This window comes from Ceratotherium simum, chromosome 29 (genome assembly GCF_057802395.1).
Source record: "Ceratotherium simum simum isolate JZ-2026a chromosome 29, ASM5780239v1, whole genome shotgun sequence".
Classification (NCBI taxonomy): Eukaryota; Metazoa; Chordata; class Mammalia; order Perissodactyla; family Rhinocerotidae; genus Ceratotherium; species Ceratotherium simum.
The window spans coordinates 8,101,324-8,114,161 of record NC_141928.1 but is presented as its reverse complement, the minus strand read 5'-3'; the positions used below and the strand labels follow the sequence as shown (position 1 = coordinate 8,114,161).

Below are 12,838 nucleotides of genomic sequence, written 5' to 3'. Positions count from 1 at the left end.
TATATTGTTTAATTTTATTATTTTTATTTTAATTGTTTTTATTTGTTTTTATTTTTTTAAATATATTTAGCTAGCTAGCATCTACTTGGCAGGCACTGTCTGGGCACTATGGATATAACAGAAAACACCAAAATGTGCAAGATTCCTGTGCCCGAGGAGCTTACGTGGGGCTGGGGGAGACAGACAAACAAGGGAAGCCCCATCATACACCAACAGTGCTAAGTGAGCCAAGGTTGGGGAGGAGGGAACAGTAGGGAGGCAACTGGGACGGGATGGCGGGGGAGGCCTCTGGGGAGCCGGCACCTGAGCCGGCGTGTGCAGGACAAGTGGGGAGCTGCAGGAGAGAGGGTCCCGGCAGGGGCGGGGCGGAGGGGTACCAGAGCAAAACCTTATGGTAGAAAAGGGCCCCACTCAGAGACCAGACAGCAGGCGCCGTGCTGGGTGCAGGTGAGGGAGAGTGCAAGAGCCAGGACGAAGAGCGGGCGTGTCCCCCTGGGTGTAAGCCTCGGGGCGGCCATGAGCAGGGCCATGAAGTGAAACCAGACGGGCCCTGGCCACTCAGGGAGAAGTGGGGGGCGGAGGGCAGGTGCCCCTGCTGTGACAACCAGTGGCTGGGACGTCCCTGAACGTGAGGGCAAATTCCAGAAGAAGAGAGCAGGGAAGCAGTCCTGCTAACCTCCTTCAGACTGAGACGCCTCCCAGACATCCCCAGGGAGGCGGCGAGGTCCCGGGAGAGGTCTCGAAACATGAGGCTCTGGAAAGCATCTGACCAGGGACGTGACTTGAAGCCACAGGACTGCAGGAGTGCACCAAGGGAGCATGTGCACTGAGGAATTAATGGATGGGCACAGGGATCAGCAAGTATAAACGCCGAGCCAAAACTCTAAGAGACTGTGGGTGAATCTCAAACTTCCTGGAAGCCACAATGATGGCAAGAGCGCTGGTTATTAAGTGTGAATTCAGGCAGTGTCCCCAAAGCTCTACTCGTATCATCGTATTCATCCTCACAACCACTCTATGAAGTAAATCCTATTTGTGCATTACTCATGTTGGCACTGAGGCACAGAGAAGTTAAGTAACTCACCCAAGGTCACATAGCAAAGAGGTGATCGCAATGGAGCTTGAACCCAGGCAGTCTGACCTGTGACACTAAACTCTCAGTCATGGTGTTCTCTCCTAAACAGTCTAAAATCCTGGCCGCTAATCACATCAGATGAACTCAAAACAATGTTTCTAAGAGAACATTACCCTTGTTTCTAAGAGAATGTTACACGAACAACTTCATGCAGAAATTAATGTAACATCATAGCCACAAACAAACTGTCCACAGAGATGGCAAGCTCCTAACTTTTCAGATATTTCTATCCACATTCCTTACTCGGGCAAATAACAGATGCCAAAACACTAAGGAAAATCTATGGAGGGAAAAAACCAATGACATTGCACCCACAATTTTTCTCTGTGAATTGATAAGAAACCATTATTCTCTTCTCACTCTAGGACACCTAAGTCAGCTCCCATGGTGCGAGATACACGCACCTGGCCTGACCCTGACCCATCTGGGGATGAGCCCCCGAGGTCCCTAGGAGGAAAGGGCTTGCCCACGGCCACCCCACATAGAGGGGCGCCTTCCACGCCAGGCAGCGTGTGGCTGGGGCAAGGGTGAGGCTCCCATAATGGGCCCTCTGAGCAGTCAGAGGAAGAATCTGGGGGTGAGCAGGACCCTTGCTTCCCAAGCCTCAGCGGCACTGGGAAGGAGCGTGTTGGGGACGCTGGGCCTGCAGGCTGCCTCCCACCCCTCAAAGGTGCTGCAGGGGAAAAGGTAGGCCAGAGCCAGACTGATCACACTGGGAGGTGTGGCCGAGGGAAACAGGAGAACAGCTCCCAAACCAAGCTCATCAGGCTTCAGCGGAGCAGGAAGGTGGCGGGACTCAGGGAGCAGAGCCCAGGGTGGCAGCCCAGCTCTCCTGCCCACGAGTGCCCGCAGATACCCAGAACGTCAGGACTCCTGCGTCTCGCTGATGAAGGAAACCGAGGCCCAGACAGTGAGGAGACACCTTCTAGAGAATCTGCCCACCCAACAAGGCCCAGTTTCTCAGAAAACCTCCTACCCACGCCACAGACTAGGCCCCAACACCAGGGCTGTAGCTACTGACTGGATGAGAAGCAGACACAGACCCAGGCCAACTGGGTTCTCAAGGAAATTCAGAAGCAAGACAAAGATTCAACAAGATGAATGACACGTGCCTGGAACAGAAACATGGAACCTGGGTGCAAACAATCAGCCAGTGCCACAGTGGGGACAGGAGTCGTGCAGACAGGCCTCAGGGGCGGTGGGGCAACAGCAGAGCTGAGATGGAGGGAGGCCCCCAGAGCCTTCCGGATTCCGGCTCCTGCCCCTTCCTCAGAACCAGCTGCACCCCCACGCCGAGCCCAGGAGACACCTCTGCATCCGAAAGAAAAGCGTCTGACAGGAGCTGGTTCGGGCTGGTTTCTGCTGCTTGCTATCAGATACCAATACCCAGGAGGGCTCCCTGATGCCCAGACCGCCACCCTACAAGGCCTCTAGGACTGCTCGGTCAATTTCAGGAACACTCGTCACGACAGAGGAAATGGCCCCGCAGGGTCAGTTGTCCAGCCACCTGCCCGCACGCAGCCATCGACAGTGGCCCAGAGGGGTGTTTGTGAGAGAACCGGGCTCTTCCTGCCTTCAGCCACGGAGGGGAAAAGATGCCAGGCCCAGCGGTGCCCACACGCGATTCAGTCCCTCAGAAACCATCCAGCCAGAGAAACCTACTCACGGGGTGTCAGTACCGGGTGGACAAACTCCAAGGCCGTGAGGAGAATACAGTCACCTTCTTAACAATACACATTCTAGATCTCCTTAACTATCGATTGTGAAACATACCAATTCTTTAGTAATGGCTCTTCAGGGGGAAACTATATTAAATACACACATCAGCATGAGACAGCCCTTGTTAAGACCTGTCAAGGGCGGGGGGAACGTGTCCTACAACTGAGGCAATACGGCACCATACAGAGAACGTGTGAGGGTCCGGGATGACATGCAGCTGAAGGCCGAGCCCCATTTCTCCCCTGGGTAGTAACCAGCACCAGCAAATACTGGTGACAGCTTCTCACTCCACCCTCCCAACTGGCACACCAGACTCCAGAGTGGACCGGGACCTCAGAGACCTTTCTAGACCAGCATTCTCAACTAGCAGGGCCCCAGAAGCACCTGGAGGCTTGCTAAAGGACAAATTGCTGCCTCCCCAGCCCCCACACTGAGTTTCCAGTTCTGTAGGTCTGGGGTGGGGCCTGAGAAGCTGCTTCCCTAACAAGCCCCCAGGTGACAGGGCGCTGCAGGCAGGGAGGGCGCTCAGACCCCAGATGTGGGCCTCGCCCCTCATCTGCATGCTTCCTGTGGCCACGCCCCAGGGCCCAGACCCAGAGTCTCTCAGCCTCTCCTCATGGAGCACAGTGCTCACATCACCCCCTCTGCCCTACTCCAGGCCGGTTTCATCTAGAGGTGATGGGGGGGGACAGGGCCGCTCCCCGGAGGCTGAGGAATGCTGCTGATGGAGAGCCCACCAAAGGGACACTGCCTGGCCTGTGTGGGAGTGGCTCGTCACTGCTACCTTACCACTTCCATTCAGACCCACCTCGGCTGCCCCTTCCCAGAACTTCCCTTTTCCTCAGGTTCCCGGCACTCCAGAGCCCGCCTTCCATCACCTTTCCTCGCAGAGTCTTGCACACACACCTGATGGACACGGGTGATAGGAGCCAAGATGACTCCGACCTTATTCAGGGCTCTTTATCACATACTGCAAACCCCTCCTGCGGACACTGCCAAAACCTGATGCGAGTGTGAAGCGATTTTTGATGCTAATGAGCAGAAGCAGGTGGTGTGACAGAAATACCTTAGATACAAAGCTGAGCTGAGGGAGTTTTGTGATGCAATATAGACAACTGCCTCACGTGAGACCCCTAAGAGTGTGGAGTACCCGAACCCCAAACCGACAAGGAACATCTTCTGTTTACTTGAACTTGCCTCTGGAGTAGATCAGGGCAGCAAACAGCTACTCAAAGGCTGACCTGGAGCCGACAGTCACCAAGTGAAGAGGGCAACAGCCCACGTCTTCACAGGAGCTGGGAGACGCTGTCATGCGACACCACCTCTGAGCTGTAATCACTGCAGGCTATTCTGGTGTTGTCTTAGTTGTTTAATCCCTTCACATGTACTTCAAAAGAAATCTAGTATCAAAACTGTCTAACAAACTCCAAAACGTTGAGAACCACGGATTTAATTCTTGAAAACCGGTTAAGAGCCCAGACCCCAGGTTAACAACAACACCCTCCAGCAGGGGGTGCCATATGCTGCAGAGCCCACCAAGGCGGGGAAGCAGGGGCTGGCCCAGGAAGAGGAAGGAGCCAACAGGTAGGCTGCTAAGTTTAATTCAAAGCAGGAGAGGAGAAATGCAGCAGAAGCCGGCCCGTGGATGACAGGAGAGAAAATTATTCAGTTCAGCATTTCCCGGAGCCTTTGGGAGATGCAAAAGTTCACAAGACCCACTCCCTACCCTCTGGAAGCTCAGAGCCCAAAGGAGACAGACTTGAACACCCAAAATGCATCCACTGATGAGCAAGTTCTAGAACTAGATAGTGGTGATGGTTGCACATTGTGAATATACTGGATACCACTGAATTGCACTCTTCAATATGGTAAATTTTACATTGTATGTATCCTACCACAAACAAAAGGGAAAATGCACCCTACATTCTGATGGGATCACAACGTGCTTCAGAAAGGTAACTGCTGGAAAGTTGGACGGATTAAATTAGCGGTTCTCAGGTTTTGCTACATGTTAGAATGACCTGGGGAGCTTTTATAACACCAGATTCCCAGGTCACGCCACATACCAATTTAGCCAGAATCGCTGGAGGCAGGACCCAGACATCCATATTCTTCAAGACTCTCCAGGGCATTCCAGTGTCAGCCAAGGTTGAGAAACAGTGGACAAGCAGGGTCAGGATGATCAGGAGCCTTCTCTCTGAGAGCGGGACCAGTCCTGAGACTCATAATCCCCTCCACCTGAACAGCACTGGGCTCTCCAACTGCTTTCTTATCAGCACCTCATTTAATCCCACAGGAAGTATTCTAACAAGACCCACTTTGCAGAAGAGATCACATGACTGGTCCAAAACCGAGCCCCTAAAGAGTCCATGCACTCAAAGCCCAGTCTCGAGCCAGCCCTGATGGTCTAGTGGTTAAAGTTCAGCGCTCTCACACTTCAGTGGCCCAAGTTCATTTGCCAGTCACGGAACCACACCACTCGTCTGTCAGTTGTCATGCTATGGCAGCAGCTCACATAGAAGAATTAGAAGGACCTACAATTAGAATATACAACCATGGGCCGGCCCGGTGGCGCAAGCTGTTAAGTGTGCGCACTCCGCTGCAGCAGCCTGGGGTTCGCAGGTTTGGATCCCGGGCGCGCACCGACACACCGCTTGGCAAGCCATGCTGTGGCCACGTCCCATATAAAGTGGAGGAAGATGGGCATGGATGTTAGCCCAGGGCCAGTCTTCCTCAGCAAAAAAAGAGGAGGATTGGCAGATGTTAGCACAGGGCTGATCTCCTCACAAAAAAAAAAAAAAAAGAATATACAACCATGCACTGGGGGGGGCTTCAGGAAGAAAGAAAAAAAAAAACTTCCGGTGTCAAACCACAGTCCACAACCCTGTCCCTCTGCGAACAGATTGAGATTTGACAAGAAAAGTCAGTCAGGCCAAAGACCATTAATACCAAAAAAAAAAAAAAAAATCCAGGGGCCAGCCCAGTGGCATAGTGGTTAAGTTCGCGTGCTCTGCTTTGGTGCCTGGAGTTTGCAAGTTCAGATCCCGGGCGTGGACCTACACACTACTCATCAGGCCATGCTGTGGCAGTGTCCCATATAAAGTAGAGGAAGATGGGCACAGATGTTAGCTCAGGGACCATCTTCCTCAGGCAAAAAGAGGAAGATTAGCAACAGATATTAGCTCAGGGCCAATCCTCACCAAAAAAAAAAAAATCCATTACTGGAACATGCAAGTACATTCCAATATTGCACAGCCACATGACCAAAGACCAATGCTCGACTTTTCCAAAGGAACTTACAAAAAAATTAAGAAACTGTACAAAAATTTAGCTAAAACAGTCACACTGTTTATTGATAAAAGAAAAAATGGGAAACAGGCTAACAGCCCACCAAAAGGGACTGGTTAAGTAAAATGAAGTTAAAAAAAATTTTTAGGGACCAGCCCCCTGGCCCGGTGGTTAAGTTCTCAGAGTCCGCTTCAGTGGCCCCGGGTTCATGGGTTCAGATCCCAGGCACGGACACACCATTCGTCAGCCATGCTGAGGTGGCGACCCACATACAAACTAGAGGAGGATGGGCACAGATGTTAGCTCAGGGCTAAGTTTCCTCAAGCAAAAAATGAGAAAGATTGGCAACAGATGTTAGCTCAGGGCAAGTCTTCCTCACCAAAAAAAAAAAATTTTTAACATGTTCAGGGTGTATTAAGTGAAAAAAATGGGTCTACAAAATGTTATGCATAGGGCCGGCCCGGTGGCTTAGCGGTTAAGTGCGCGCTCCGCTACTGGCGGCCCGGGGTTCGGATCCCAGGAGCGCACCGACACACCGCTTGTCCAGCCACGCTGAGGCCGCGTCCCACATACAGCAACTAGAAGGATGTGCAGCTGTGACATACAACTATCTACTGGGGCTTCGGGGAAGAAAAAAAGGAGGAGGATTGGAATAGATGTTAGCTCAGAGCTGGTCTTCCTCAGCAAAAAGAGGAGGATTGGCACAGATGTTAGCTCAGGGCTGATCTTCCTCACAAAAAAAAAAAATGTTATGCATAGTGTGATTCAATTTTTGTAAAAAAAAAATGTAGGAGAAAACAAAGCAGACATGCGACAGGTACAAGCCAAATGGCTAAGGAATGAGATTGTGGGGTGATTTTTATTTCCACTCTTTTTCTTATCCAGATTTTTTTCTAAATTTTGGACACACAACTTTCATAAAGAGAAGAAAGTTAATTTGGAAAAAGCAATTTACCACTTTCTTACAACTCTTGCAACATTCTTACAACTTAATGGTCTCCTTCCATAAGACAGAAGAGGCTGATTCAAACAAACTACCCTCACAGATGAAAGCCTGAACAACTCAAGTACTAAAATCAATGGTTCCCAGCCTCGTCTTTTTTTTTTTTTTTTAATTTTATTTATTTATTTTTCCCTGAAAGCCCCAGTAGATAGTCGTATGTCATAGTTGCACATCCTTCTAGTTGCTGTATGTGGGACGTGGCCTCAGCATGGTCGGAGAAGCGGTGCGTCGGTGCGCGCCCGGGATCCGAACCCGGGCCACCAGCATCGGAGTTCGCGCACTTAACCGCTAAGCCACGGGGCCAGCCCCCCAGCCTCGTCTTATAAATTCTGAATCTCCAGCAAGCAAGAGCTATTTCAAGTACTTTTTTTTTAAAGGTCAGTGAATGTGAATTATATATTTATCTATGCTAAGGATGGACAGATATAACTAAAATATCCACTGTCTGCTTTTAACTAGAACATTCCTATGCAGCACAGTGAAGTAGGAAGTGCTTTGAACCCAGAGCAAATCTTGGCTTAAGACCTGCAGATGGTTGGCCTGAGGCAAGAAACCTGTTCCCAGACTAAGCCTTCAGGGAAACCTCATTGGTCTTGGTGATGACCTGGGCTCTGCAGCTTCGACCACCGGTGTGGCAAGCTATGCCTTAGTTCTCTCTTCTGGGAAATGTGCAGCACCTCAAAATGCTCCTCATTTTCACTGAGGAAAAGCTAACATCCTTACTATGATCTGCCCAGCCCTACTTGACCTGCCTCTGTTTACCCTCTTGGACCTCACCTGGGACCACTCTCCCCTCCCCTCATTCTTCTCCAGCCCCACCCGCCTCCTCAAACACACCAGATTTGCTCCAACTCCAGGGCCTTTGCACTTGCCCTTTGCTCTGCCTGGATCGTTCTATCTCAAGTATCCACTTGGCTAACACTTTTCTAAGGCTTTGCTCAAATGTCACCCTCTCATTCCCCAATCCAGTCCTTCTAACCCCTCACCCTGCTTTTTCTTTTGTCCATGCACCATTTACCTTCTAACACACATAACTTATTACATCCGTTTTTTGTGTTCTATCCCCTGCAAACCACAGCCCTGCGGAAGCTCCAGGAGAGCTCCTTCACTGATGCATCCCCAGCACCAATAGCTCTGGGCACACAGCAGGCGCTCTAAGTCTGCACACAGACCCCTCAGGAGACCCGACACCCAGAAGCCCTGCCTCTCATCTCATCAAAGAGCCTCGTTTTGTGTGCTTTTGATTAAACTACTAGAAAACCGGCGTTTCTCGACCTTAAGATACAGCTGGGTCATTTTTTTTAAACGAAAGTTAGTTTGAAACGCCTAAAAACTGCAGAAAATCCTTCAAGACGTGAGGTCTTTAGAGGTTTTAAAGAAAAACCCCTTTTGTTGTTGTTCAAAGACTGGGGAAACTGGGACGAGATATCCCAAGGGTTAGTTTCTGTGGATTAAAATAGAAAAAGAAAACGGTGGGACGTCAGAACCTGGCCCGACGGCCGCGCTGGGCCCCTCGCCCTCCGGCCCGCGTCGCCCAGTGCCGGGCCCGCACCCTCACCGTCTCCCCGCGGATGCCCTGGGCACCCCTCCACTGCGAAGGCACGGACGCCACGCCCAGGGTCTCGTCCTGCAGCGGCCCCGGCCGCCCGGGCCCCTCGGCGCTCGCAGCCCCGCCTGTCGCCAGCATCTCGGCACCAGCACTTCCCGCCCGCCTGGGCTGCCTGGGCTGCCTGGGCTGCGCGCGGGTTACCATGGAGATGGCTCCGCCCTCTCGCGCCGGCGCACTCCAACATGACCTTTGCCCCTACGGCTCCCACGGAACACTGGGGAGGTAAGGCTATCGGCGCCATTTTTGAATTGGTCAGAGCACCTCCTCCAAGAGCCGAGAAAAAGAGAGAAATTATTGTTTTCGGCCTGTGCGACAAAGCATGACCGGTTTGGGATACCCCATACACAGAAAAGGCACGCTTGGGGCATGCGCCGCAGCTCCTGCGGGGGGAGGGAAGTGCGGAAGTGAGGCATCCCTGCCAGGATCAAAGATGGCGCTGAGCGGCCAGGCGCAGAGGTTAGTGCGCGAGGCTGCCGCCGCGGCGGGCTGGCGAGTTGTGGGGCCTGGGATCGCAGAGCCAGCTGAGCAGCCTGGTGCACCGAGAACCGCGCGGCTCCAGTTGGCGGCCACCTCGAAGCCAAGCGCTCGCCCTCTGATCCTCAGTTTCTGCCTCAATAGAATGGTGACTTAAAATATCCATATGCGGATTCAGAGCGTGGTTGAATAGTTGGAAGGCCCAAATGAGGTCGAATATAGAAAAATGCTTGTTAAATCGAAATTAAAGACCCGAATAACTACCAGTTCTTGAGTGTCTACCGTGTGTCAGGCAGAGCCCAGAGCTTTATGTATGTTGATCTTATTAAATCTTCGAAACAACTCTATAAAGAAGCAACTGTTACATGTTGCATTAGAGTGCTGATGGTCCAAGAAGTAACTGCCCCGGGTCACCCAGTAAAGCCTGGATCACATTTGCCCAAAACCCCGCAGACGGCTGCTTGGCCCCAAAGCCCAGTTCCGAGTCTCTTGGCAGGAATCCTCCAGCCATGTCCTCTGGGCCGCTTTCCTCCTATCCCTGAACTCTCAGATGGAAACCTGCCCAATCAGGTTTGGAACACCGCACGACTGAGTCCTCCTTAGGACCCCGTTCCAGCCAAGGCGCTGAGGACAATTAGATTAGCAACACTGGGAAAAAATGAAATGCAATAGAAGTTTCTTCCTAGAAAAAAAGTAGAACCAGACAAAATTCTCTGTGTGAGCCCCTCTTAACACTAGAAGAATCTGCACTCATCACCAAGGATTCCAAAAATCAGACTCAAAAAAGAGCTCAAGGCTGTGGGAGTTGGCAGGCCTGGATCTGAAGCCTGAACAGTGTGCTGCCCTCTTTAGTAGACTTAGTACCCGTCTGGGCCCTGGTTCCTAGCTGTAAAATGAAGCTAGTAAGACTAGACCTGCTTTACCTGACGGAGGAAGGAGAATATTTCAGGAAGAGAATACTTCAGGTGGTCCAAGGTATTAAATGCCCCAAACAGGACAATGAAGATAAGGCCAGAAAACAGATCAATCACTGAAATCGACATTCTGGATGATATCTGATGGCCTTAGTGAGAACGATTTCAGTGGAGTAGTCGGGACAAAAGCCAGCCTGCAGAGGGTTTAGGAACCAAAAGAGGAAGTAGAGAAAGTAATGGACATTATTAGGAGGCTAAACACAGGAAGTGGGTGTGAATGTAAATAGGTAAAACCTAATGGGAGGGTAATTTGACCTTTAAGTGTGCCTCCTCTTTAATCTAGAAGTCTCACTTCTGGGAATTTTTTCTGAGTCAATGATTACAGATTCGCACAGATGTTGAGCCCCAAGAATACTCAGCAACACATCATTTCTAATAGTATTACTATGATAATAGTAAGGTCCTGCAGTTAGCCTAAATTTCAAGCAAAGTCATGGCACAGGCACGCAACAGGTATGCACTAAATATTTGAGAAAGAATGGACAGTAGGCTTTTGGTTGAATATTTCTGATACATGATATAGAATCTCAGGTGGCCATTAACAGTGTTGTTATATAGATGTTTAAATGTGGCAAAATGTTTGCGGCATATTAAAGTTTTTATAAAATGTAATTTACATACAGTGTATCCTGTTTTTATAACAATATATGTTTTTAACAAAACCTAGAAGTATAGATCCAAATATTGATAGCAGTTGCCTCTGGATAATTTAAGGTTTATTTTTCTCTCTTTGTAGCATTCGAGTTTTATGTGGCTTATTTGTAAAAGGAAAAGAGTGAATGAACGAACAGATGAATGCTTAGCTGTGCTGGAGAGAGTATTATACCTTGGCTGGGCAGGACAGTTTGGGAAGCATTTCCAGGGGGAAAGTCTTCAGCAGGCACATGTCCCAGAGAAGAGGAGGCTGAAAGGGAGAGCAGGGCTCACCGGAGGAGAGAGGAGGGAGAGGAGGGAGAGGAGGAAGAGGAGGAGGAGGAGAAGGAGCAGTCGGGCAGCAAGGGGCCCTGTGGAGTTTCTCCAGTCCTCATTTGCCCATCCTGAAGCAGCAGGTGCTCTGGCCCATTCCCTGACACCCCGACAGCAATTCAAACTCCTCCCGTGGCCGGCCCCGTGGCATAGTGGTTAAGTTCAGCACACTCTGCTTCGGCGGCCCAGGTTCGTGGGTTCAGCCTACACCACCACACCACTACCTACACCACTCGTCAGCCATGCTGTGGGGGTGACCCACATATAAAGTAGAGGAAGATTGGCACAGATATTAGCTCAGGGCCAATCTTTCTCAAGCAAAAAGTTTCAGGGGAATCAAAAAAAACCTCCTCTGCCCAGCCTCTGGCCTCCATGCACTCTCACTGCCTGGGATGTTCCTCTTTGCTCTCCTCTTCCAAGGAAGACTTTCAGGCCTCCTTGGAAATGTTACTTACTAAGGGGATCAGATCCCAAGCCCCTGTCATTGGCTCTCAGGGGACTGAGTTTCTCTTCTCTGGAGCACTCCTCAAAATTGTAATTAAATAATACGGTAGTAATGCCTGTCTTTGCCCTGGGGAGTCAATTCCGCCAACGTGGGGACCACAGCTATCCACAGAGCCCTGCACTGTGCCTGGCACACAGTAAGGACTGATTGGATGAACATCTAGCCATCAGTAAGTACAGTTTCCAGCCTTACGGGTGGGCCATGCCCCTTCTAAATCTCACCTGGGCCTCACCCTGCCTACAAGACCGTTTCCAGGAAGCCTCCTGCTTCCTACCTTTACTTCTTTTTTTATTTTTGTGAGGAAGCTCAGCCCTGAGCTAACATCCATGCCCATCCTCCTCTTTTCGCTGAGGAAGATTGGCCCTGGGCTAACATCTGTGCCCATCTTCCTCCACTTTATATGGGACGCCACCACAGCATGGCCTGACAAGCAGTGCATCGGTGCGCGCCTGGGATCTGAACCCGGCCCACCAGCAGCGGAGTGCACGCACTTAACCACTACGCCACGGGGCCGGCCCCCCGACCTCCACTTCTTGCTACACAAAAAGTTTAATAAATGTGTGTTCAGAGAACATTCAAATGCGTTCAAGGAGGCTCTTGCAAAGAGTCAAAAAAGAAGGCATCCCCATTTTTAAACCCTGATGGCAATTATTTGAGGAGCATTCAGTTCTATTTAGTAAACAACTCCACTTTTGGATGTCTACAACATGCACCGATGATGAAACAACAAATCATAATATACTATAATGCCTCCTAGTGTATGGAGTTCTCACCACGTGCTAAGCACTTTGCATGAATTCTCACAACATCCTAATAGGTCAGGGATTATTATGACCCACATTTCACAGATGCGGGAAAGACCAGAGGCTCAGAGACCTTTGTGACTTGCCCAAGGTCGTGCATTGCTGGTGAGGTGGAGGTTGGATTAAAACCCAGAACTGGGCCGGCTCCGTGGCTTAGCGGTTAAGTGCGTGCGCTCTGATGCTGGCGGCCCGGGTTCGGATCCCGGGCGCGCCCCAAGGCACCACTTCTCCGTCCAACGCGAGGCCGAGTCCCACGTACAGCAACTAGAAGGATGTGAACCTACGACATACAACTATCTACTGGGGCTTTGGGGGGAAAAACATGAATAAATAAAATCTTAAAAAAAAATAAAAAATAAAAA

General features: G+C 50.6%; 1 protein-coding gene across 5 annotated transcripts in view; it reads right to left on the bottom strand.

Annotated features, from left to right (window-relative positions):
• The window catches only part of DYNC2I2 (dynein 2 intermediate chain 2), a 37,425-nt gene that overhangs the window by 10,992 nt on the left and 13,595 nt on the right, over positions 1 to 12,838 (bottom strand). Inside the window, exon 1 of one of the 5 annotated variants that reach the window (XM_004423536.3) lies at positions 8,704 to 8,913. The exons of 2 other annotated variants lie outside the window; for them this stretch is intronic. In XM_004423536.3, coding sequence (XP_004423593.1) covers positions 8,704 to 8,898 — 195 coding nt within the window. In that variant the 5' untranslated portion in view covers positions 8,899 to 8,913. Of the gene's footprint in view, positions 1 to 4,920; positions 5,562 to 8,703; positions 8,914 to 12,838 lie in introns of those variants that run through there. 2 more of the 5 variants (XM_087418976.1, XM_087418977.1) reach the window with 2 other exon arrangements.